Source organism: Urocitellus parryii, chromosome 11 (genome assembly GCF_045843805.1).
Source record: "Urocitellus parryii isolate mUroPar1 chromosome 11, mUroPar1.hap1, whole genome shotgun sequence".
NCBI lineage: Eukaryota > Metazoa > Chordata > Mammalia > Rodentia > Sciuridae > Urocitellus > Urocitellus parryii.
This window is the reverse complement of record NC_135541.1, coordinates 65,030,135-65,055,529: the sequence shown is the minus strand read 5'-3', so window position 1 is coordinate 65,055,529 and position 25,395 is coordinate 65,030,135. Positions and strand designations below refer to the sequence as shown.

Below are 25,395 nucleotides of genomic sequence, written 5' to 3'. Positions count from 1 at the left end.
CAGGGGACCGCGCCACAGGTCAGTACCCCTGGAGCATGCCGCAGTTCTCCCACCCTCTATTCCCGTCCCTCTTGGGCCCTGGCTGCCTCTTCCCGGGCTGATCCTTCCTTGGGTCTTCTCGCGCCTGCACCTGGGCTCTATACCCCTGCTGCCTCCCGCCTCCGGGAGCTCGGGAGCTCGGAGAAACCGGCTAGCTGTTGGGTAGAGAAAGTCCTCCAGCACATCACGCTGAGAAGCTCTGACCAGCAAGCAGTTCCCCGGCTCGCCTGGCTCAGGAGGGAGGCGAGGGGCGTAGGTTGTGACTTGGGGCGGAGCGGGAGCGCCTGGCCACGCGCCGCGACTGCCGGGCGCAGACAGTGCTGCCTTTCAGCCCAGCGAGCAGTGTCCGCCGCACCGGTGACCGGCCGCGCCTACTTTCTGTGGCACCGGGAAGCTGGCTGGAAGGTAAGAAAAGTTGGGGCCCCAACTTCGGGGGGCTAGATCCCCACAAGGCCGGAATGGGTGTTCTTTGAACGATTTTTCCTGCTGCTCCCAATCCCCAGAGCCCTGGAAAGTTGTAAGGGTGGAGGCAGGGCCGAGTAGCCCTTTCGTTTCCTCCCGGCAAGGGACCAAGAGGGAAGAAAGATCATGTGCTTTCAGGTTAACTGTCAGGTGAGGTGGCTGGGCTGCGTCTTTCAGTACACCAGACACTGGAGAAATTCTCCAAGGGGCAATGGCTTTACTATTCTAGGCTAGAACTTTCTTGCTACCGTGGGCATGCTTACAAGTTGGTTAAATAAGGCTGGGCTTTGCTGTCCGGAACAAACAGGCCTTTTCTCAGGTGGGAGGTTTAGAGTGTGATTAACCGGCTTCTCAGCCTTTATGAAAAGGCCTACAGTCTAGCCAGATGGCGCTGCCAAGGGGCCCCTCCTCCGTGGTCAAAGCTCCAAGCTCCAAGCTCCAAGCTCATTTGAGCAGAAGTGGGAGTACAAGGGGCCTTGGCTCCCCTGCTCTGAAAACAAATCCAGTGGTGAGCTGTTAAACTTTCCTGAAGTAGTATTGAAACTTTTCTCCCTCTCCCGCATGGTGCTGTCAAGGTTATAAATGGACTTAGAGCTAGCAAGGAAAGTCAGAGTCCAAGAGGGGAATTTACCTCCTCTACATGCCGTCCAGATTAACTAATTTCCAGCTAGTATGGCTTATACTTTTAAAAGACATTTTAAAGACTAAGTTTGCATTAGAAAATGTAATGTTAGTGCAACTTTATTGACAACTGGATACTTGTGTCACACCAAAATGGCATGTGTCATGTGATTCATAAACTCTCTTAATGCTGAGGTGTCTATTTTTAATAGTCCAGATGGGCTGAAGTAATACACTACTTCCATCTGCCTTACCCCTAAATATACCATCCTAAAAGGAAGAAGCAAGTGGACTCTGGATTTATTTACCTTCTTCTGCTTGGGCTGGAGAATGGACTTGTGTTTGCAGTGGGTGTGGTGTATCATCTCTATTTTTATCTTGACTACACTATTTTTCTCAGCACATTTCCTTCAGGGTTTATATAGCTTTTTACATATCCTGTATCTTTAGAAGCAGCACCCACTGTTAGAATAAAGGATACATATTTGGGTTTGCATATAAATAGTCCTTGAAAGCTTTAAGATTTGAAATCTACTGTATATAGATGTCTGGTTGTTCAGTACTAGTGGAAAACAGAAGAATATGTGACATTATAAATTGAGACTGGAAGAAAAGGTTAACAAGAGAGATGTGGGAGAGGTTTTCTGTAGTTATCAGAAGGCAAATTCTGATATTTTATGTAGAAAGGACTAAGTACATAATTCTCCCCAAAAGTGGGATGTGGACTTCAGAGCCAAGAACTGCTCACTATCTCTGTGATGCGCTAACCAGGCAGCACAAGTTTTGGGCCTCTGGCAGTATTTTTTCCCCCTGTCAAGTCAGAGGCCTCTTGAGATTTTAGCATATTTCTTTAAACCTTTTTCTTTTCTTTTTTTTTTTTTTTTTTTTTTTTGTAGTGTTAGGGATTGAACCCAGGGTCTTGTGCATGCAAGGCAAGCACTCTTTATACCTTAAGAGGAGTGGTTATGACAAATTTTCCCTGGACCCTTCTCCTATAACAAACCTTTAGCAGATTCTGTGGCCAGGTCCCTTTAAAAACAGGCAGTTTCCATGCTATCTCTGATCATTCTAAACAGAGGCCTTTATGATAATGCCAGTTTGATTTAACTTCCATACTGAAAAATTGCTCAGTCCTGATTAAGAGTTTGAGGTAGTTGCATTCTTTTCTCCCAAGGAGGAGACTACAAAAAGTGTCTTTTTTTTTTTTAAACAAATAATTTAGCAAATCAAAGGTTTGCATATAAATAGTCTTTGAAATATTTAAGGTTTGAAATCTACTATAGATGTCTGGTTGTACAGTATTAGTGGAAAACAGAAGAATATGTGCCATAATAAGTTGAGAATGGAAGGAAAGTTCAGTAAGAGAGATGTTTTTTTTGGGAGAGGTGTTTTTTTTTTTTGCCTCCTCACCACCAACTTACTTCCTAATGAAACAAGTAAGAAGAATTGGCGGACAAATTTTGAACAGAATGATAAAGAATAGGGAACTGAAAGTCAGAGATGGTCATATTCACAAGCTAATCTCTTTGTTTAATCGCTCCTCCGTTAGTGAAGTGAAACCCAGATTAAGAATAGTTTTACAATTTAGAGAAGAAAAAAAAAGGTGGTTTTGTGTGTCTGTAGTTTTCAGAGTAAAAACAGTGGCTGAAGAAAGTCTAGTTGGCCACTAAACTAAAAGTGGTTGCTTCCCTGCAGGGAGACTGTTCTCTTTGGCTGAGGCCTAGAGTCTGAGTTCCACGTGTCATTTCCGAAGGACTCAATGGCTAGAGAGTTCTAATACTACTGATAAGGGCTCATAGAGAGATGTAATTTTATTTCCAGACTTTTATTTATTTATTTATTTATTTTTATCAGACTTGGAACACGTTATTTAGTATCCAATGTTTCAAGCCATGTTTTTTTTTTTTTTTTTTTTTTTTTGGCTTGTTTGTTTGCTTTGGCAACCATCTGGGTTTTTCCTTCCCATTTTTTTTCTCTCAGCTCACTTCTGTCTGAGCTGCTGACTTCTGTCATCTCTTTCCAGCTTGGGTCTCAGCCCCCTTCTCCCCGATATAGAAGAGACTGCTTTAGGGGCACATTGCGCATTTGCCTTTCCCCTCAGTCAGGTGAGCTGCATCCTTTATTCTGCTTTGAAAGTTAAATATTTTTTTTCTCCCCTTGAATACATCTTGGCAGTTTCAGCCTAAAACATCTGCCAGGCAATAATTGGTAACTTGTGAGGCTGGAGATTCTGGCAAATTGACCTTAGTGTAATAATTCTAAAAGTCTCACAGTTCAAATGGTGGGTATTAAAAAAAAAATCATATCACCTATTCCAGCTAAAGGGATCTAAAGGTGGGGCAAATCTAGGTATTATCATGACACTGAGGTGGGCTTGTGCAAAATTGTGTGAACTCCATTCCTTGAGGGGAAAAGTGTTATTTATTTATAACTTATTTTACTTTGAGAGAGCCATCAGCCATACCTATCAGGTTCTTAATAAAGATGTGAGAGAAAGGAAAATATTGGGGTTAGGAAATGCCATAATTCCAGCTGTCTTTTCCAGCTTAAACTGCATTTGGAACCCTGTCTAATAAGAAACTGCAAAATGGAGCTTCCTTTGTACTTATCTCTGCCCCAGAGAGATGACTCTTCGTTACATTTTCAAAAGGAGTGTAGCTTGTTAAAAACAAGCACTTTTAAGATGTACAGCTCTAGTTCTCCTTTCTTGGTAGTCTGAGGCAACAAAGTGGTTGGAGATGGAGGGGGGACAGGATGTTATAGGAACCTTGTGGCATGATTGTCTTTAGGGAAATTCCTGGAAGATTAACATGTTCATTTTTTATGGGTGGCTCTACTGGAAAATGAAAAGTCCCTTAGGTTTTTCTTCAGGGAACTTCTTAGGATATGAATGATCGCATTATTTTTGTTCTGAGAGAGATGCTGAGAAGGTAACCAAAGTTGACTTCTTTGTCTCCCCACCACCAACTCAACTCCCTTCAGTTGGGGCCTAACTACTCCAGACCCTCAATTGATTGGACATTATTTTCCTTTCATTCTAGAAAACCATGAGGAAATTAGTTAATAGTATAGAAATTGGAGTGAAAAAGTCATGTGGAAGTCTTTAGGATTGTCGCAGAGTCTTCCATCCGAGGTCCTGCTCCTGGCACTTTGCCTGGCTGATGGGGCCAGGACCCCTGAATGTTAGTCTCTATACTTATCTGCTTCCCTCTCCATCCCCCACCACCACACAAACTAAGGGCAAGGAAATATCTGATTGCCTGACACATATTAGGCTCTTTCTTTTTGAAATAGCTTGACCCATAATGAAAACTCAAGGATTCACATGTTAATGACTATATGAAGAAAATGAAAAACTTGATGAAGAAAATTAATATCACCTATAATATACTTCACGGAGGCTACCAGGTTTGACTTTTGCTTTTGTTTTCTGGTTTTTACACTTCTAGACATTTTGAAATGTCTACATATAGACATTAAAAAAAATGGAATCCCACAGTATTTATTTTCTAACTTTAAAAAAATCAGTCATAGACATTTTTCAAGTCAGTGCACAGTTATGAAGAGGGCTGCAGTCAGTATTTTTTGTAACCATCTTTTTAACCAGTTATTTTAAAGTTTGAAGTATAGATCCACAGGAGTTTGATTCCTAGACCACAGATATTCTTATAGAATACTGCCCGAGTGCCCTTCAAAATTTACATATCTTTCAACAAGGTTTTTTTACCCGACTCTTGATAAATAAAAATTAAGAGATTTTTTCACCAATCAGATTGTTAATGAATTTTTATCCAATGTTTTGTTCAGATCCTTTACCTGTTTTTATGTTGGGTTATATTTTTTAAAAAAATTAGTAGTCTGGAACTTTCTATAGGTCATAGACAGTAGAGATTTGCCTTCTTATACAGATTGCAGGCTTTTTCTCTCAGCCTGCTCATCTTTTGACTTATTGAAATTTTAGATTTTTATTTTAAGGTCTATCAATCATTTTCTTGGCTTCTGAATTTAGTTGTAGTTAGGCATATTATTTTAAAAATTCTCTATCCTTTACTACCAATTTTGTTATTTACCGGGTCTAATAATTTTTTGGGATTCATTTTGAGGGAAGATTTTAGCTCTCTCCTAAACGAATAGCAAATTATGATAATAATTCATTGTAATTCATTTGGAAATACATAAGAAATAGTGGATAAAACAAAATAAAATTTCTATCACTTTTTTTAGTCAGTTAAATTATCTAGAATCCTCTCAATTGTCTTGCCTAAGCAATAGTTGAATATATTTTAATTCAGTTTTTCATATCAATGTTTTAAATTTTCTGTGATTGTGTTATTAATATTGTTCTCATTATTTGATCTAAAGGGTACTTACTAAAATATAGACTCATGTAGTCAGGGTTGTTTTCTTATTCACTGACTCATTTCTCCAAGAAATATTCCCTTGGACCTGTTCTGTGTTAGGTAGTCCTCTGTGTACTGTGGTGTATAGTTAGGAGCTAGAAAGGAGCTTGGTGAAGCTATCTTGAAGGGAAGACCCACAGAAACTGTGTCTCAACCATGAAGGGATAGGAGAGACAGAGGGGAAGGCCACATGTAAGGGAGTGTGAGTCCTCCCTAAAAAGGTAACATTGGAACTGAGACGTGAAGGATGGTGAGAAGGAGCCAGATACTTGAAGAGCTGGGGAACGAGCAAGAGGGTGGTTGAAAGAGCAGTGTAAAACCCAGTAACTGATGGGATTCTGCAATCTGTATACGGGGTAACAATGGGAGTTCATAACCCACTTGAATCAAATGTGTGAAATATGAGATGTCAAGAACTATGTAATGTTTTGAACAACCAACAATAAAAATTAAAAAAAAAAAATCCAGAATGGGGAATGTCCCAGGGCCAGGAATGCAGCCATGGTGTACTGAGGAAGTGGAAGAGGGTGAGAGAAGGTGAGGGTGGAAGGAAGTCTTTTAGGCAATGGTCAGGGTTGAACTTTATTCTGAGAGTAAGGGAAAGTCCCTAAAGTGTTTGAAGTATGGAAATGACGTCTGACTTGTGAAATTAGTTAAAATTATTTAATCAGTTTCTCCTTTAGCAATGATGTACATTGGGAAGCCTTTGCTGTTTTTAAGTAAGAGATGATGTGTTTGGGCCAGGGCAGCTGCAGTGGGAACAGAGAGATGGAGACTCAAGTTGAAAATAGAGACTCGAGTTCATAGCTCAAGTTGAAGGAAGACTTGATAAACTGGATGTGAGAACTGAAGGAAAGGAGAAATGGAAGAGTGCTGTAGAGCAGTGGTTTCTTCTGCACATGAAAATCACCTGGGAGGCTTATTAAATCCTGATGCCCAGTGTGTACCTTAGACCAATTAAACCAGAGGGCGAAGGGGCTGGGAGCCATGCAGAAGTTCTGTAGAGCTCCCCAGCTGATCCTACTGCACAGTCAAGGTGGGGAACCACTGAATGCACTGTGGCTAACAACTGAAGCACTTGAATGGATGTGTTCAGACCATTGCATTAAGAAGATGGGCGGAGGACAGGTTGAGAAACCTATTAGACATGCATATGGAATTTCAAGGAAGGGGCTGGAGAAGGGAATCTATTCAAAAGAGAAGTTTTCTGGAGATGCAAATGTAAGTAAAAGTTTCCACCAGGTAGACTGTATTTAAAGTCACAGGGTGGGACAAGCTCTTATAAAGAATGGAGAATAGAAGAGCTGTGAACTCTGCTCTGATATCTAAAGGTCAGATGAAAGAAGATCCAGCAAAGAAGACTGAAATGGGCCCAGTGAGGTAGGAAGAAAGCCAGAGGAGCCGAGTGTTCTAGAAGCTGAGAAGCAATTGTGTCAGGGAGGTGGTGGTCAGTGGCATCAAACACTGCTGAGCCACCAAGCCCAAGAAGTGTTCATTGTAATCCACAGTGGATGATGTTTACTCTGAACAGCTTCATTGGAGTAATAGAGGATCTGAAGCACAAAGGTACCTTGAGGAAGGTAAATTCTATGTTCACTCCGTCAGATGGCCTTACTTGTGTGTGTGTGTGTGTGTGTGTGTGTTTGTGTGTTTCTCATTTTTAATAATATGACCATGTAGAAACCTCCTGAATTTATGGACTAGAATACTTATTTGTCAAACATTTTCAAATGAGAGAAGTTATATTTGAACCTACCAGTTTTTTCTTCATTACTGACCATATTATTGGCTATTACTTCTTAAAGAAATATTAACTCAGGGGTCAAGAAGAAACATTGGATTCCTGTAGTTGGGGGTGGGTTGTAACCTTAGAGCACCTAAATTGCCTCATTTGTGAAATGAGCAACAGGTAACCTCTAAGGTGGATGTTTTTCAAACTTGGTTACACCTTTGAATCACTGGAAGAGTCCTTGTCACTCTTGCTAGGTGGAGTAAAAACCACACAAGTGCAAGTCCAAAGCAATAGCAGCCCATGCTGGTTAGTTTATTTCTCTGACCAGGCACCATCACTGAAACTAGTGTGTGCATTTTCTTGGGCAAAGGTTGAAAGCCTTGGCCCTTTCTCATTAGGGTTTATGACCTCAGTTGAAGTAGCAGTATTTCTCTTGTCTGTTCACCTAATTCTTGCTTAGGAAGTTGCAGTTGTAGCCTTTAGTTCTCCTGTACCAATCACCAGCTAGTGCTCAGCATCAGAGGGTGTGGAAGTTTGTGTCAAATGAAGAAAGGTATTGGTCCTTTGATACTATCCTCTCTCCCTCCCTCCCTCCCTCCCTCCCTCCCCCCCTCTCTCTTTTAGTAATTTTTCTTAGTTGTCAGTGGACCTTTATTTATTTATTTTATGGAGTGCTGAGAATCCAGCCCAGTGCCTCATACGTGCTAGGCAAGTACTCTACCCCTGAGCCACAACTGTTGCCCTATCTCTTCTCTTTGCTTTTTAATTTTTCTGTCTCTTCACTTTGTACCATTCTTTTGTAGTTGTTGTTTTTGTTATAACAATAAGATGTCTGGGTATGTGTCTGTTTAATACCTTTCATCCATCAGGGAACTATTGTGAATCTACAAATAGGAAGAGGTGGGCAATAAAGAACCCTCTGAAAAGTTTAGAAAATGTTTAGATTTATGTTTTCCTTAAGCTACTAGAATTTTAGAGCCTTTACATTTTGAATTTAGATGTTATTTAAAACTTAATAAATTAGACTTATTAAAGAACATCTATCTCATTGTACAACTAATTATCTGTATTTCTATTATTATAAGTTGGTCATATTCAACTAGTAGTATCTTATATTTGCCAATTGATTTATATACTCAAGAGAACAGTTTTTCAGGGTAGCTTTAGAAAAAGTTTTATTTCTTTCTTTTTTGTACCGGGGATTGAACTCAGGGGCACTCGCTCACTGAGCCACATTCCCAGCCCTATTTGGTATTTTTTTTAGAGACAGGATTTCATTGAGTTGTTTAGCACCTCACTTTTACTGAGGCTGGCTCCTGCCTTAGCCTCCCAAGCTGCTGGGATTACAGACATGCTTCACTGTGCCTGGTTTCTTTCTTTTTTTTAGTGTCACATGCCTTGTAATCCCAGCTATTTGGGAGGCTAAGGCAGAAGGATGGCAAGTTCAAGGACAGCCTGGGCAACTGAATGAGACCCTGCCTTTCCACCTCCAAAAAAAAGAGGGGGACTGGGAGTGTAGCCCAGTAGTAGAGCACCCTTGAATTCAGTCCCCAGTATCACACACATGCACAGTCTTTTTAATTTTAATACTTCACAATGTTAGAAGTGGTGCAACTGCTTGTAAATAATTTAAGTGAAACAATTCTGGAAGAATATAGTAGTATAAACAGTGCAGCACAATTAGCCATCTTGACTTTCATTAACTGCTACTTTACTTTTTTTTTTTTTTGGTATTTTGGAAAAAAAATGCTGCCGTTTTCTTTTATTCTTCTTTTTGTTTTTCTTTTTTGGGTGATCAGGGATTGAATCAGGGGTGCTTAACCACTGAGCCACATCTCCAGCCATTTTTATTTTTATTTTGAGGCATTGAATTTGCAATCCTCCTGCCTCAGCCTCTGCAGACACTGGGATTACAGGTATGCACCACTGTGCCTGGCCTTTTTTTTTTTTTTTTTGCCTGAGACTTCTTAATAAAGTTTCTTAGGTTAATGTTAACAGCAGCTATCATTTCTTGAACCTTCAGTAGCCATGTCATGGGAGGAATCAATGGCCAGAATCATTTGAAGCCTCTTGAAGCAACCATGCTGCATCAGACACTCTTTCTGTTCCTAGGGTTCTCAGTGCACACTTCAACTATAGTTCCCAACACATTTGATTGCACTGGTATCTATTCATATCTCTCTCTTCCCTTGGACTGAGCTCCTGGGTGGAAGGAAAATGTCAACAGCAGAGCTTGGCTCTCTAGATGTTCACTAAGTGTATGATCAAATGTGTTTTCTCCACGCTTCTTCCTTTGCCTTAGCATTCCTCACACAGAGGTTGGGTATGTGTGTGTGAGAACAGGGGAAGCTCCATGGCTTTACTCTCAGGGCTCTGAGAATTTTACACACACCTTTTTGAATTCTGTTTTCATTTTATTAAACGGAAAGCATATTGTGAATCATCAGGATGAATCCTTTAGCAATACTCAACCACTAAAGCAATGTTGATTAGCTCTCAATTTAGCATTGCTCAAGCATGTCCATAAAGGCTTTTTACAGGCATGTTCTCAGGGCTCTGAAGTTCATGTTTCAGGATGTTGCTCTCAGGAACAGTTAAGATGCCACCTTCTTTTTGGGAATGGGTCCTTTCATTGCCCAGTCAGGTAACTTGAATGATAGCTTAACCTATTACAGTTTATGTATTAAACTTACCATCAAGACACTTCCTGAGAAGCAAGAATGTTGGAACTCAAACTGGCTTGAGTCTCAAAGAGTATGGCACTAACCACGGTTCAATGGCTGTGATGGGTTCCCCCAGCATTCTCTCTCCCCATGGTCAGAACTGTGTCCGTAATATGTTTTAGGCTATGCTCCAACATTCGCTGAACTATTTGTTAATGCTGTGGCAATTCTGCCTGTCCTGCTGGACATAGAGTATGTGAATTTCAAGGAACCTATTCAAACCCTGTGTCCTGAGCATTTATCACATCCTCACTTAGCAGAGTAAGGGCTTGTCCGGTTAGTCAGACTGAATCAAGACTGTAGCAGGCGCAAGACAAACACATTTGTAAAGTCTTCTCCTTCTTTTGAAACAAGACTCATTATGCTAACTGATTTTTGTTTCTAAAAGCACTTTGTCTTTTCCGAGTTTTCTCATAGATTTTTTTTTTTACCACGTTGTTTGTCTTTAAATATGGTAAGCCTGTTTTTTTCCAATGTATCTGATTCTAGTATGCTCAGTCCTGTTCCTGTTGTTTCTAAGTAACTGCTTTATGTGACTCGGTTTCCTTCTGTGCTTAGTTATATTTAACTGCCTGCTTGTTGTTGTGTTTATAAATTACTTGTTAGAGTACCCCAAGTCTTAAGGAACCTCTGGAGAGATCTTTATATTTTCTGGGATATCAAGGGTGATACCAGTCTGGGCCTCCCAGACCCAAGCGGGCTCACCGTTTGAAGTTCCCTGGCTCAACCAGGTGTGACACTCACAGGGCTGGTCTGTGACTGTCCTTTTTTCATGCTGGGTCTACTTTTCCTTTCTAATTTCTTTTCTGTGATTTGGAGCCACTCTGCTCTCCTTTGTAGTCCTATAAATTTGGGGGCAGGCAGTTTCGATTTTGGTTCTTGTCCCTAGAGAGCAGCCCTTTGGGGACAGCTGTCCTATTATATTTTGGTGGCTCTCTTGTTTCCCTTACCTGAGGCTACAAAACAAAAGCCTAAGTGTGTATGCTTGACACTTGGCTCTTAACTTCTCCAGTAGCCTCTGAAATTGGCCTAGGAGCTCTCTGCTCTTTGGACTCTTTTTGATAGTTTAAAGATACTTTCCCATCCCACCCTTCAAGAGCCTGTGTTTCATTCAGTTTTCTTTTCTCTCTTTCCTTCCCTTCCTCCTCCCTTCTCCCTTCTATTTTCTTTATTTCTCCTGTCATATCTTTATATTCTTTCCCTTTCCTCCTTTACTATGGGATAATTCTGACTATCCCCGTCCACTAATCCTGGAAACAAGAGATCTTAAAAAAATCAATTTAGGGCTGGGGCTGTAGCTCAGTGGTAGAGCGCTTGCCTAGTATGTGTGAGGCCCTGGGTTTGATCCTCACACCACATAAAAATAAATAAAATAAAGGTCCATCAACAACTAAAATTTTTTTAAATCAATTTAGAAATAGAAAAATCACTAAAAACTGAGTGTGAGCCTTAAAACAGTCTTTCCCTTTTGAGCTTCTTTAAAAAAAAAAAAAACTTATTTTTTAGTTTTAGATGGACACAATATCTTTATTTTACATTTGTGTGGTGCTGAGGATCAAAACCAGTGCCTCGTGCATGCTAGGCAGGTGCTGTACCACTCAGCCACAATCCCAGCCCCTCAAGCTTCTTTTGAGCTTGTTAGTTAAGGTAGATAACAGAGATCATGAGTCAGAAATAAAAATGTTATTTAGATATTTCCAGGAAGAAGATTCCCAAGAATAACTTCAATTACAGAATCTTGATAAGAAATGAGTAACTGGAATGGTGGCCTAACCTATTATAGTTTATTCATTAAACTTACCATCAAGACACTTCCTGAGAAGCAGAAACTTCAGGACTCAAGATTGCTTGAGCTCCCAAATGTATTTATTGGCTTAAGTTGAAAGCCTTTGAATGGACAGCCTCAGGCACAGTTGGATCCAGGAATCCAAATATTGTTATTAGACTTGGTATCCATCTCTTGTCTGACCTGTTGTGCCAGCTCTAATCTCTAGCAAGCTCTCCTGTGGTGGCAAGATGGCATCTAGCACCCCAAGACAGCCTGTGCTTGAAGGGTATGGTCTCCAAACTTGACATACCTAATAGTACAATTTGAGCACAGCATTCCCTATGTATATATATTTATTTGTAAATTATTATATAATATGTTTATATATTTTGTTATATGTATATTCTCTAAGCTATGTTAATTATTATGTTATATATGTATATTCTTTATTAATTTTTAATAGAGTTCATTCTTTTAGTTTCTAAAATGAGGACTAAAATGGAAGTGTTAATATTTTCTATACTCCTAATGGAATGTATCACACACCCCATGTTGGGGACTACTTAGGGAAAATACCACGTTTGTCCCCTCAGTTATAATACATTCCTGTAATCATATCCTGTGTTTCTTTTTGGCCTAGCTTGAATAATGGTCCTGGTCCTTGAAACAGTTAAAGTAAAATTTTTACTAATATAATGACACAAAATTTGATTAGGCATAAATAAAAAAAATGCTATCTTAACTTTAGAAACATTTTATATTCTGGAACCTTATAATAACTGATATTTTATCCAAAAAACAGGGGTGAGGGTGGGGGTAGAGTGAAACATAATCCTTCTCTTAGTGCAGTTATAGAATAGATTCTCAACTTCTATAACAATTAGGTTCCATTAGTCTATGTAGTCTATAATTAAATATGCAATGTATCCTGAAAGTGTTCCATCTAATTTTTGTTGATACACACAATCAGACATTTTTGTACATTTATACTATTACACATTCTCTCTCTCTCTCTCTCTCTCTCTCTCTCTCTCTCTCTCTCTCTCACACACACACACACACACACACACACACATACACACACACACACACACATCTTGTAATACTTTCTTGTGATAGGAGAATGAGAATGTTCTATGTTCAAATGCAGGAATTGAGTCTTACAAATAAATTTCATTTTAATTTTCACTATTGTTGAGAATGACCACTTTGAACAGGAGGGACAGCTCTGTGGAAAGTCAGGTGGTAGAAGGTTTCGAATAATTTTCTGATTTCTGAAGAGAAAAGCAGTTCATTGGTTGGAGAGTTGTGTTTCTACAAGAAACAGGTAAAGCATGTGAAGAGAAAGTGTCGTTTAGGAGCCTTTTGGGGAACAGACAGTTGTGGGTATTTAAAAACTGATCTTCTGTGGCAGAAATGCAATGGCACATCTGGATTCTGAAGTGAAAGAAGAATGTCTGAGGGAAGACCTGAGGTTTTACTTCATGAACCCCTGTGAGAAGTACCGGGCCAGACACCAGATTCCGTGGAAACTGGGTTTGCAGATTTTGAAGATAGTCATGGTTACTGCACAGGTAATTCATACTTTTTTTTTCCTTACCCCAAGATGAAACTGTTTTCATGTGTTCTACACTTGACTTTTGTTCTGAAATATCCACATTCAAGTTCATGAAACTATAAAATGATGTTGTCTCTGGAGGCAGAAGATGGGCTGAAGTTCAGATTAGAAGGCAACCTTTTTTTTTTTTTGGTAAGAACATGAGGTTATCCCTCCACAGGTTCTGTAAATACTACATAAATGTGGATCTGAACTGAGGAGAATTTCTATATCTCTGTGAGGTTCATAGGCTGCCAAGACTGTCAGTATGAAGTGATTTGTGTTCTTGAATCCCTCACCTTCAAATATACTGTATTCAAATATGCTTTTGAAATCTACAATTTTTTTCCCTTACAGAACACTAAGTTTCCCTTTTATCAGCAACAAACATGCTCAAAGTAAACACTCACCCTGGGTTACTATCAGTAGTGTATAAAAGCAACATTTGGATCATTGGATTAAGTTCATACTATGGAGCAGTTTATCACCGTATTAATGCAGCCATCAGAGGTGTCATCTAGCTGTTGAGCTTGACACTGAACTAGTTTTGAGTCAGCTTCTCTATAGGTACCTACATCTAAAACAGAAGCCCTTTTAAGAACAGTCCTTAGGTTGTGGATATAGCTCTTTGGAAGAGCACTTGCCTAGCATGTGTGAGACCCTGGGTTTTATCCTCAGCACTGAAATAAATAAACAAACAACCCAACTCCTGCAAAAAAAAAAATGAAAACCCAGTACCCAGTACTGATTTGGAATGTTCAGCTTTATTGGCAAATAATCATTCTGCCACCAATAGAAAAGGGTATAAAGATGTTATTTCTAGAATATTAAAAAAGAAGTTATAGAAATGAGAGAAGGAGCCTGCTCTATCTGAAGCTGCCTCTTTATTCATAAAGAGGTCTTTCCATTGTATGGCATGCTGTACTACTTCATCCAGCTTTAGAGAAAACAAGTGGCTTCAGAAAACACAAGATTGAGATGCAGGAACATTATTAAAAGTGCATGCTTCTTAGCTCTTTTCATTCATGGTTTTCAAGTTTTAATTCTTATAATAAAATAGGTGCATTATTAGTATTACTTGGAAGGAGAGTCATGTCCTGATTTGTCATTTGGTTAATTTTAATTGTCTTGCAAACCCTTATCTTATTAAACCAGCTCTCATTTTGGCTTTTCACTCTAATGTTACTAAAATTCTATTTACAAAGGCATAAAATGTCATTTCCATTCTTGACTTACCTTCTTTGTCCTGATAACTTACTAAATCCCATTGATTGGTTTCCTTCTAAATTGCATATATTTGTTTTTTTCATACTTGTTATCTTTTTAGCACAGATTCTGAGCCCCAATTTAAAAAAAACACATGAAACATTGCTGGATATTGAGTTGGGGATACAGCTGTAAACATATTATCTTGCTACTGACAGCTGAACCTATCATGGAATTTTCCATATGTCAAACACAGTAAGCATTTTCTCTGTGTTAACTCGTTTCCCCCTTACTGTGACCCTGTGAGGTAGATTCAGTTATAATTCTCTTTTTATGCATGAAGAAATTGGGGGGAAAGAGTGAAAGAGTTTGTTTATAACCAATTAGTAAATGGCGGAGCCAGGCTTTGAGTTCAGACGGTCTGGTACTTCCTCTGGAGTCTGCCCTCTCACACTCTCATACTATGTCTTCTGGATGTAAGTGTTGCCCTTGGAGCTCACAGTTATCAACTCAGATGAGTGAACGAGGCTGCTTCTGGTCATCATCCTGTGTGTCCTTCTTGCCTTCCCGCATACTAGTCTATTTCATGCTAATATCACATTACTTTTCTTAGAATAGCCAGACCAACCAGATGATTCTCATTCCTGCTTGTTGGTACCCCATAACCAGAGTGGGTCCTTCTCCCTCACCATGCAGGTGCTATTTGAAGTCCCATCTCCCCATCAGCTTTTCCTGACCACTTGACATGTAGATTTCCTTAATACTCTTTACTGTCTACATCATCAATTTTACTGTTAATAATGAAGTATTTCTGGGAACCAATAATTTACTTTTTGTGTGGACATACTTACCTGTCTCCCCTAATAAAATTAGGAGAGATTGAATTTTTGTTCCCCTGTAGGATTATTCCACTGTTTTGCTACTTGGGTGCTATCTAATTGGAGATTTCTTTCCTTCTGTCAAATCCCACTTTTCTTTCTTCCTTCTTTTCTCTTTTACACTCCCTTCTCAAATCTAATGGGATGGGTGGAATTTTATCAAGGTCAAGGTCGATGAGAAGGAATCTTATTTTTTTTTTTTAATTCCTACTTTGCCTTCTGCAGTAATTTATAATCTTGAGGGAGGTGTCTGCATTCTTTTGCTAGTTCTACTCTTTCCCTCCCATGGTCCTTGTGCCTCATTAGAGTGGTATCTTGTTTTTACCTGGTACAGAATATTTTCTCCTACATTGATTTCATAATGAGGTGTTTAATTCACAGTCTTTGCCAGACTACATTTAGTGAGTAATGATTTTTCTGTCTTGTGTCACATTTTTAGCAAATCTTAGGATCTAGATGGGGGTATAGGAATGCACTTTTGCTGTCTGCTGCTTTTTGAACATAAAGTCATTTGGGTCAACACCAGTGTTTTAGTCAGCTATTTCACTGCTGTGACTAAAGGACCCAACCAGAACAATTTTAGGAGGAAAGGTTTACATGGGGACTAAAGGCTTCAGAGGTCTCAGTCCTTAGACAGCAGTCCATTCCTTGGGACTTGAGGTGAGGCAGAACAGGAAGAGGAGTGTGGAAGAGTGTGACAGAGACCAGCAGCTCACATGGTGATTGGGAGAGAGGTCTCCACTTGCCAGATTCAAGTGCATACCCAGAGTCTGGCTCCAGTTCCCACCTCCTCCAGCCACACCCTCCCACTTCAGTTTCCACTCAGTTAATCCCAATCAGGGGATTAATTCACTGATGGGGTTAAGACTATTACAACCCAATCATTTCTCCTGTGAACCTTCTTACGTTGTCTCACACATGAGCTTTTGGGGGACACCTCACATCCAAACCATAACAACCATCACCCCTTATTCTTCCTCTGCAGGGAGGGTTTGGTTCTGTCACAGCAAGAAAAAGCCTTTGCAGTTCCCTCCTCAGGGTCTGTTTCTCTTGAGAGAAGCTTTGAGGATGCCCACATCTCCCTGGTGGTAGACCATAGATGAAGATCTTGGCTTGTTCTATGAACAAGAGAATGGAGGGAGATTTTTGTTCTTGATGCCAGACAGGTGGTTTCAAGCAGAGAGTACAACACTAACCTTTTCTTCTTCTCAAAGTTGAATCGATGGCTTTGAGTTTGAATAAAATGGTGGCTTCATATATCAGCAAATCATATGCCACTTTCTTAATTGATTGTCCATTTTCTGTTCAGACCTTTTGTGTTTCTTTTCTATGGGTGTAGGAGGGATAGGTCTAATATCTGAGTACAGCAGCGTTTCAGTAAAAGAGCTGGGGAAGCCCAATGGTCAAAAGAATGAGCAGGCTTTAATGTCAACAGACCTGGTTTGAATCCTCAATTTGATACCTTCTAGATATTCCAGCTTGGATAATTAATTGACTTCAGTGTGCTTATGTATACACTATAATCATATTTAGCCCTGACATTGTGATGGGCACTATTTGATTTCCTGAGTCTGTATAGTACTAGGGAGAACAAAAAAAAAAAAAAAAAAAGAAAGAAAGAAAGAAAGAAAAGAAGGCCTATTTAAAAAAAAATAGACCCCAGTGTAACAACTCTCATAGAATATGGAGGAATTAAATGAAAAATAATAATTGTAAATTTTTAGTACAGTGCCTATGTGCTATTATTTAACACCATGAGGGTTGACCCTGCCCACATCCACATGGTATTGAGCTTGTCAGAAAGAAGCAGTTGGTAAATTTTGATTGAATAATGGTGCTATAGGTGAGGTAGGAGGGTTTGGAAGATGCAATGGTATCCCCTTCTAACATCTTGAATCAATTGTGTGTGCTGGTTCTTTGGTTTACTTTTTAACTTTCAAAAAGCAACATGACCTTTCCTTGTCTCTCCTATAGGTGCCATTGACAGGTGTCACATGCTTGAAAGAACTTTTAACCTTAGCTTGCTTGATTTTCAGCACAGGTGGAATGATGTGGGATGTCTTATCTGATGTTCTTCTTAGAATAGCTGTGTTTTTTGCAATTGCTCAATCCTTGGAGTTGGTATTTCAGGAATGTGACATGGTGAAATTGAAATGCTCTAGAGTGTCATCTATGTACATTCTCAAGCAATAGCTGCCTTTCCTAATTATGAAATGCCAGCACTTAAATTGTTTTTTTTATAAGAAATGTCCCAAAGATAAAATTTTTTTTTCTATCAGAAGGAAATTGTTCATGCAGCATCATAAAGATGGTTTTGGAGTTAGACCTGGCTTCCAGACTAGTTAAGTGGGTTGGGGAAATTTAATGAGGCTAGGTATCAGTTTATACTTATGTAAAATGCAGATAATAGTGGTAACATATTCATGGTTAGTTACAGTGGTAAGTAAGAAAATACATGTAAAGCAGTTAATACAATGTCTGGCATATAATTGCTGGAAAATAGTCAGATCGATCGATCGATCGATGGATCTATTTATGGTGCTGGGGATTGAACCCAGGGCCTTGTGCAAGAAAGGTAAGCACCAACTGAGCTATATTTCCAGCCTGTCAATATTATTTGTAATAATTAATTAATTAAATTTAATTTAATTAGCAAACCTTAAGATCTAGATGGTGGGACAGGAATGCATTTTTGCTGTCAAAATGTAAAAGCTGAAATAAGAACTACTAAAAAAACACCCTTGTGCTAATTTGCTTGTGCAAATTAACATTAATTTCATCTGAATTTTTCATAATTAATATTTTATGTATTATTGTATAGTTTTATTATATTGAGTGATGGGATGGCAAGAAATGCCAGAACTATATGGGTCATCTAATTAAACTTGCTAATTTCACACATTCTCAAAATGTTCTGACTGAGCTGGGTAAGGCCTGGAGGAAAACTTCTAGAGTCTCATTGTTTTATGAAACAGGGAAGTGGGAAAAAGTGTGTGGCACAGGCTTTTGGAGGTTTAACTTCAGCAAAAATGTTACTCTGTGTGTGTGTGTGTGTGTGTGTGTGTGTGTGTGTGAGAGAGAGAGAGAGAGAGAGAGAGAGAGAGAGAGAGAGAGAGAGAGAGAGGGAGGGAATGAATTAGAATACACAGAAGGTGTGAGAGGTGAGGGCATACACGAGAGAGTGTAAGTGTGCCTGCACACACGTGTGTGTGTGTGTGTGTGTGTGTGTGTGAGAGAGAGAGAGAGAGAATACACCTGATAATGTGCACCTGTGTGTACATGGCTGTTTGTGTGGTTTCTTAGTTTTTTGTAAACCTTTGGTATTGGCTAATTTTCCCTATTTATTGGGTTCTAGGTAGAAAACTTTCACTCTTGGTGAGGAGAGCCCTTGGGTGCCTAATCTTGTATCAGATACAATGGAAGGGAAAGCAAGTAGATGTTTTATCAGGAGCAGGTGGGTGCTTGGTGACAATGAATGGGTTTGACATCATATAGGTAAACTGAGCCCTGTTATGCTTTTGGGAACTTTTAAATTTTTATTTATTTAATGGTACAGAGGATTGAACCCAGGGGTGCTTTACCACTGAGCTACACCCTCAGCCATTTAAATTAATTAATTTATTTATTGAAACAAGGTTTTGCTAAATTCCTAGGGCTTCACTAAGTTTCTGAGGCTGCTGGCCTTGAACTTTCAATCCTCTTGCCTTAGCCTCCTGAGTTGCTGGGATTACAGTGTGCCCCAGCTTATAAAAGAGCCCCAGCTCTTTTATGAACTTTGATACTGTAGATCTTGTTGGGCAAAGTCTTAGTTGTAAATGCTGTATAAGAATTTTTGCAGAACTGGATTAATTGAATTCTTTGAACAATTGTTACACCCTATCTGGAGTAAATATTTATACTGATAACTTCTCAAAGGCATTCTTAAAAGCCACAATTTCTAAGTATATTACCAATAAAACATACATTATTGCTTTGCCAACTAATCACTTATGAAAACAATTAATTTAAAACCCAAATATAGGAAAAAGTATTCAGACTTAGCTGATATGAATTCTTCCTTTTTTAAAAGCCAGTAGGGTCAGAGCATGGTGGTACATGCCTATAATCCCAGTGTCTCAGGAAGCTGAGGCAGGGGGATTTCAAGTTTGAGACCAGCTTGGGCAACTTAGTAAGACCCTATCTCTAAATAAAGAATTAAAAAATGATGAAGATGAAGCTCAGTGGTAGAGGCCCTGGGTTCAACTTTCAGTAGCTCTCTCTCACATACACACACACACACACACACACACACACACACACACACGCCAGTAGGGTTGGGAGTGAATTTCTTTCAATTGTAGGGGCAAAGGAAATTTCCTCTCTGTTCTCTGAAGGTTTAGTATTTGTGTCAACTAAAATAAACTGACAGGAGATGGATTAACAAGAGGAAAAAAAACCCCCACTCATTTATTATGTGCACGGGGAGATCACCCAACAAAATTTAGAAGTTGATATACCCTTCTTCACAGGGAAGAGGGAAGTGGGAAGAGAGAATATATGCCATTTTAAAGAGAGAGTAAGGACAATGGTTAATTTTGGTTGTCAACCTGACTGGTTGAGGGATACCTAAAAACTGATAACGCATACTTCTGGGTGTGTCTGTGAAGGTATTTCCAGAGAAGATTGGCATGTGGGTCAGCAAATTGAGTGGGAAAGACCTGCACTTAATGAGGGCAGTACCATCCACTAGGCTGAGGGCCTGGATGGAACCAAAAAATTGGAGAGAAGCTTTCTCCCCAGCATTCATCCCTTCTCTACTGGGTGCATTTTTCTCCCCCGTTGTGTGGTACATCAGCCTCCAGTTCATCAGCCTTTGAATATGGACCAGCACCAGCGGCTCTCAGGGTTTTCAGGCTTTTGGCCTCACACTGGGACCCCATTGGCCTTTCTCTCTCCTTCTGAGACTTCCTGCTTCTTTGATTCAGCAGCTGCCTGCTTTCCCTGGCCCCCTAGTCAGCTGCTGTGGGGCAAATTAACTTCTGATCATGGGAGCCAATCTAATAGACCCCCTCATTCTATTGGATCTGTTTCTCTGGAGAACTCAGAGTAGTGCAGTAAGTAAATGTTTTTTGTTTTTGTTTTTTTGGTGTTTTTTTTTGGGGGGGAAGGGATAAATGGGCCTAAAGAACAGACAATAGCTTGGGACAAAGTTTCTCTGGACTCTGACGATGGTGTTAACTCTAGTCCTCTTTCCTTTGAATTAATCTTTCCTGTTTAATGAGCTTATAGTGATGGGATTCGTGGCAATTACTTCTTACTGGAGGAACTTTTAGGTAAAGGTACTTCAGAGAAAGACCCTTCCTGTGTTTCAGGAGAGGTAGGGAGGGGAGAGAAGGTCAGGAAGACTTTTTGTGCTTGGGCTGCTGCTGAAGTTCAAGGTACTCAGCCTGTCAAAGCACCATGCTTGGGGGTTTGTTTTTGTCTGAGCTCCAACACAATCTTAATGCTACTTAGAATTGCTGATGTAACTCAGTGAAGTTATTCTTTGGGGGGACTTGTATTTTGACATTGTTGCTATTGGTATGAAGCAAGGAATTGAGATGATTTTTCTTATAGGGTTTGAGCAGAAGGTGAATGATCAGAAGACATTTTCCTTCCTTGGAAAATGGTCAAGTTCATATTCCTATTTGATTTTCTTTTCCAGCTTGTTCGTTTTGGTTTAGGTAACCAATTGGTGGTTGCTTTCAAAGAAGATAACACTGTTGCTTTTAAGCACTTGTTTTTGAAAGGATATTCTGGTATAGATGAAGATGACTACAGTTGCAGTGTATATACTCAAAAGGACGCCTATGAGAGCATCTTTTTTGTTATTCATCAGGCAAGTACTTGTTGTGAATTATCTGTTCTTTAAGAATATGTTGACCTATACTTTAAGAATATACTTTCTTGAGCCGGGCATGGTGGTGCATATCTGTAATCCCAGTAGCTTGGGAGGCTAAGGCAGAAGGATCACAAGTTCAAGGCTAGCCTCAGCAATTTGGTGAGGTCCTAAGCAGCTTAGTGAGACCCTGTCCCAAAGTGAAAAATAGAAAGGGCTGGGGATGTGGTTTAGGGGTTAAACACTCCTGGGTTAAATATCTGGTACCAAAAGAAAAAAAGATCAAGTATATGTAAATATACAAATATATTTGATCTTGTTGTCTTAGCAAGCAAACAAAAATAATACAAACATTCAAATATCCTCATGTAAATTTTGAATAATTTGCTGAAAAAATGTTTATAACTGTTTTTGGAACCACATAGTAAAGTTTGCCTATTTGACCTCTTCTCTAAGATTTTTTTTTAAAATTTATTTCTTCATACTCACTACTTTGGGGAGATTACTTCAGATCAAATAACCAAGACATTTATCACCTCAGAAGCCTTGATGAAGACTTGAAACTAAGAAGAGTCTTTGTTGGTCTCAATTTTGATGTCTTAGCACTAGTAATTCTATCCAAATCTTAAGAACATGGAATATAACAGTTATATCTGGACGGGTATGAGACAGCAGACTGGTGGACCTGAGGAGAGAATTTAGGGGAGAGAAATTGGTCTTTTCTTTTTCATTCATTCATTCAATAAACATTTGAGTCCCTAGTGTTAGCCAGTACTATTCCAGACATTGGAGATATATCAGTGAATCAAACAAAATCCCTGCCCTTTGTAAAGGGAAGAGCCAGACAAATGAAACAAAATGAAATGTATAGTATCAAATGCCAGCTCCCTAAGGTCACTATCCAAAAACATGCTGATAAGCAAAGCTGAGATCCTTGCTACAGCAGTAAGGAAGATGCCACTTTGTATAGTCCAAACCATGCCTCGGGTAGAATCAGAGTCCTTTAATGTGGGGGCCCTCGATTAGAATTGGGTAAGGATCATGCTATAACTTTAAGGTTGGTGGATCTAGCAAGACAAGGTCAGGGAAATAGTCTCAAAAAGTCTTGGAATTATTATCAGACTAAATCTTCGAATTGTCTAGCCACCTATATGAGTCTTTTGGATATTCCTGAACAATATAATTATTTGCAACAACTTTTGTGTTCCTAGGTAAAAGTTTCCTAGAATAGTAAAATGATATTTGTGAAGATGGGAGCTAGTGAAGTCCTGTTAGTGCAGAGAGCAAAATTGTGTTAGTGTGAGGTGGTATTAGTTGTGTTAATGTAAGCTGTAGCTTCTCTGAGAGTGATCACTCCTATGGAATAGGACAGGAGGAATGTGTTTGGCATGGGATGGATGCTTGCAGTGTGTGTCGGGGGGGGGGGTGCTGGGGATTGAACCCAGGGCCTTGTGCATGTGAGACAAGCACTCTACCACTGAGCTATATCTCCAGCCCAATGCGTGCAGTTTTTTTTAATTTAATTTTAATTATATAACATTTTTGGGGGTACAATGTAAGGTTTTGATCTATGCTTGCAATTTTCATTGGCTTGGTAAGGGAATGCCTGACTGAGGTGGTGATATTTGAGTCAGGACCTGACGGCATGAGCTAGGTAGTTACCTGAGGTTCCAGGTGGAGGGAACAGCAAAAACCAGAGGCAGATGTGTGTTTGGCAAGCTCCAGGAGCTCCCTGGATGTGACCCTGTGGCATGGAGCACGGGGCCATTGTAGGCAGTAAGGTCTGAGAGATCAGCAGGACCCTGTCTTGGGCTCTGAGGGAGATGGGAGCCAGCTGTGAGTGGGTGTGCTTTAGTTTAGAGTTCTGTGGGGTAGTTCGTTCCTTTGCAGCCTGAGAAAATGACTTTGTGTTGTTTAAAATTGGAAAGTGCTACTGAGGGGGCAGGATATAAACAATAAAAAGTGGCTAAAACTGCATTCCATAGGCTGTGACTTCTGACCAAACTTTAAAAAGCTCATATGTGTTTTTAACTATTATTTAACTATTTTTTAAAAATAGTATCATCGTCTAAAGAACATTTCCCTGGCGACCCTTGACTATGGAGAAAATGAAGACAACATAATTGGCTTAAAAATCTGTAAGCAGCATTACAAGAAAGGGACCATGCCTTCTTCTAACGAGACCCTGAACATTGACAGCGACATTGAGACAGGTAACACAGCGATAATTTCATTATGTGCCTTTGTTGTCTTCTGTGGTGAGAGCAAAGTCCTCATTGGAGAGTGAACCTGTTCTGGCATGAGCCTGCAGAAGCTTTGGCTCAGGAAACTGTGGCTCCGGTAATGGGATAGGGATAGTATCTGTGGATCTCTTTGGTGTCTCTCAAAATTGTTAGTTTGGGAATAAATGCATAAGTATTCATGTTTGTTTAGGTTTTTTTTTCCCATTAGGGAGTGATTAGATTTTGAAAAAAAAATGTATGTATTAAATGAAATAATGTAAGCAAAAATGCCTTGCATACTTGTTTTTACTACCTACAAAGTATGTAAGTGCTCTTTAAAGGTGAATTGTGATTACAAACTTTCTCTTTTAGGAGATTGTTTGACAAAACGTTAACAGCTAATCATGTAGAACTGTTGTGCACCACTCTGTTAGAAACGTAAAAGAATACCATATGTAATGTGTAAATGCAAAATGTTTGACCCAGAACTTTGTCATTCATTCAACAAACTTCTGGATGGCCACTGTTCCCATGGTGTTCACAGTGGCTTGTACTAGGGTTGCAAAGATTATTCCATTATAGCTCCTCAAGTTACTGTCAAGGGGGTAAAATTGCAACATATGCAGTCGAGGAGAGAGATAAAGAATGTCCGTGCACTTCTGCCCCTTTCAATGCTTTATTCACTCAAATTACTCAGTACAATTTCACTCTGTAGGTTCTTAATCAAGAAAATGACAATCCTTAATGCCAAGCACTACAATAGACATAATCAATTCACAGCAAACAATTCTAGATTAATTCTAAGCACTGCAAAACACACTTAATCATGACAGGCTAATGACAGACATTCCCTCTGCATGCTAAGTTCAGAAGTCTTAAGCCTTAGGCTTTATGTCGAGCAGATGCACACTCACTCAGACTACAGTGATCAGGTCTGGAACCAAGGCAGGCTTTTCCTGGCATGGAGTGGAGACTGGTTGAGGAGAGGGTTGTAGGGAGAAGTGGCGGCTCTCACCAAGGTCCAGACGAGGTGGGTGGAGTTTGAGAGCTGTGAGGATCATGCAGAGGCTCAGGAAACGGTGACAAGTGATGAGATGTCAGGTCTTCATCAGGTTCTCCAGCTTGAGTGCATACTTGCTTCGGCTGGCTGAATCCCTGTTCATCAGCTCTATTATTTATACTAAATTTGGGGGCTTTTGACCCCCCTTTCAACCCTTATCAGCTACCACCAGATTTCTCCACGACATCATTTAACCTGGGGTCAGATACATCTGGTCTGGTAGTCTTCACCCTGATCTTCTCACCTTTCCCTCTTATCAGGTGAAGCTAGCCTGCCAGAGGCTTCACTCTGTTTATCAGATTGAGGGGAAGTAACTTGTTTGTGGCATACTGGAGGGCTTTGTTGGAAGTGCCTGGTGAGACTGCAGGTTTCAAACTGGAGTTTTTAAAATAGAGTTGCTTAGGCTCAAGCCTAAGGCCATCCTCACACTAACGATATGGAGTAGTGGTCTTAATATCAGCTTAAATTTGGAAGTTTTTTTTTTTTTTAAATGGGGTGTTAACACAGTTAATCTGACCGTAGGTCCTACAACCTGATTTTAAGGTGCCTTGGTAACACAAGAGGAGAACACTCCTGCAAGACACTGGTTTTAACTCAGTCTGCCTGTTTAGAATCTGTGTGAGTAAATGTGTTCCAGAATTTTGACTTGGGAAGAAGAAGCCTAAGCCATATCATCTGGGGTTCAGGTGCTGCATGGCTCCAAGGTTGCTCTCAGAGACCTTTTAGAGGATGTTGTTTGGTTCTGTAGCCAATGTGGTCTTATGGCTCTGGAAGCACTGCCTCACCTGAGACCGATCTGGTAGTCCATCTACAAAGGGCTAATCTTGATT

General features: G+C 39.8%; 1 protein-coding gene across 1 annotated transcript in view; it reads left to right on the top strand.

Moving 5' to 3' along the window:
• The first annotated feature begins 383 nt into the window (after positions 1 to 383).
• Positions 384 to 25,395, top strand: part of Mcoln2 (mucolipin TRP cation channel 2) — a 54,521-nt gene continuing 29,509 nt past the window's right edge. The window contains exons 1-4 of the mRNA XM_026406155.1: positions 384 to 444; positions 13,160 to 13,319; positions 21,110 to 21,283; positions 23,343 to 23,496. Coding sequence (XP_026261940.1) covers positions 13,167 to 13,319; positions 21,110 to 21,283; positions 23,343 to 23,496 — 481 coding nt within the window. The 5' untranslated portion in view covers positions 384 to 444; positions 13,160 to 13,166. The remainder of the gene's footprint in view (positions 445 to 13,159; positions 13,320 to 21,109; positions 21,284 to 23,342; positions 23,497 to 25,395) is intronic.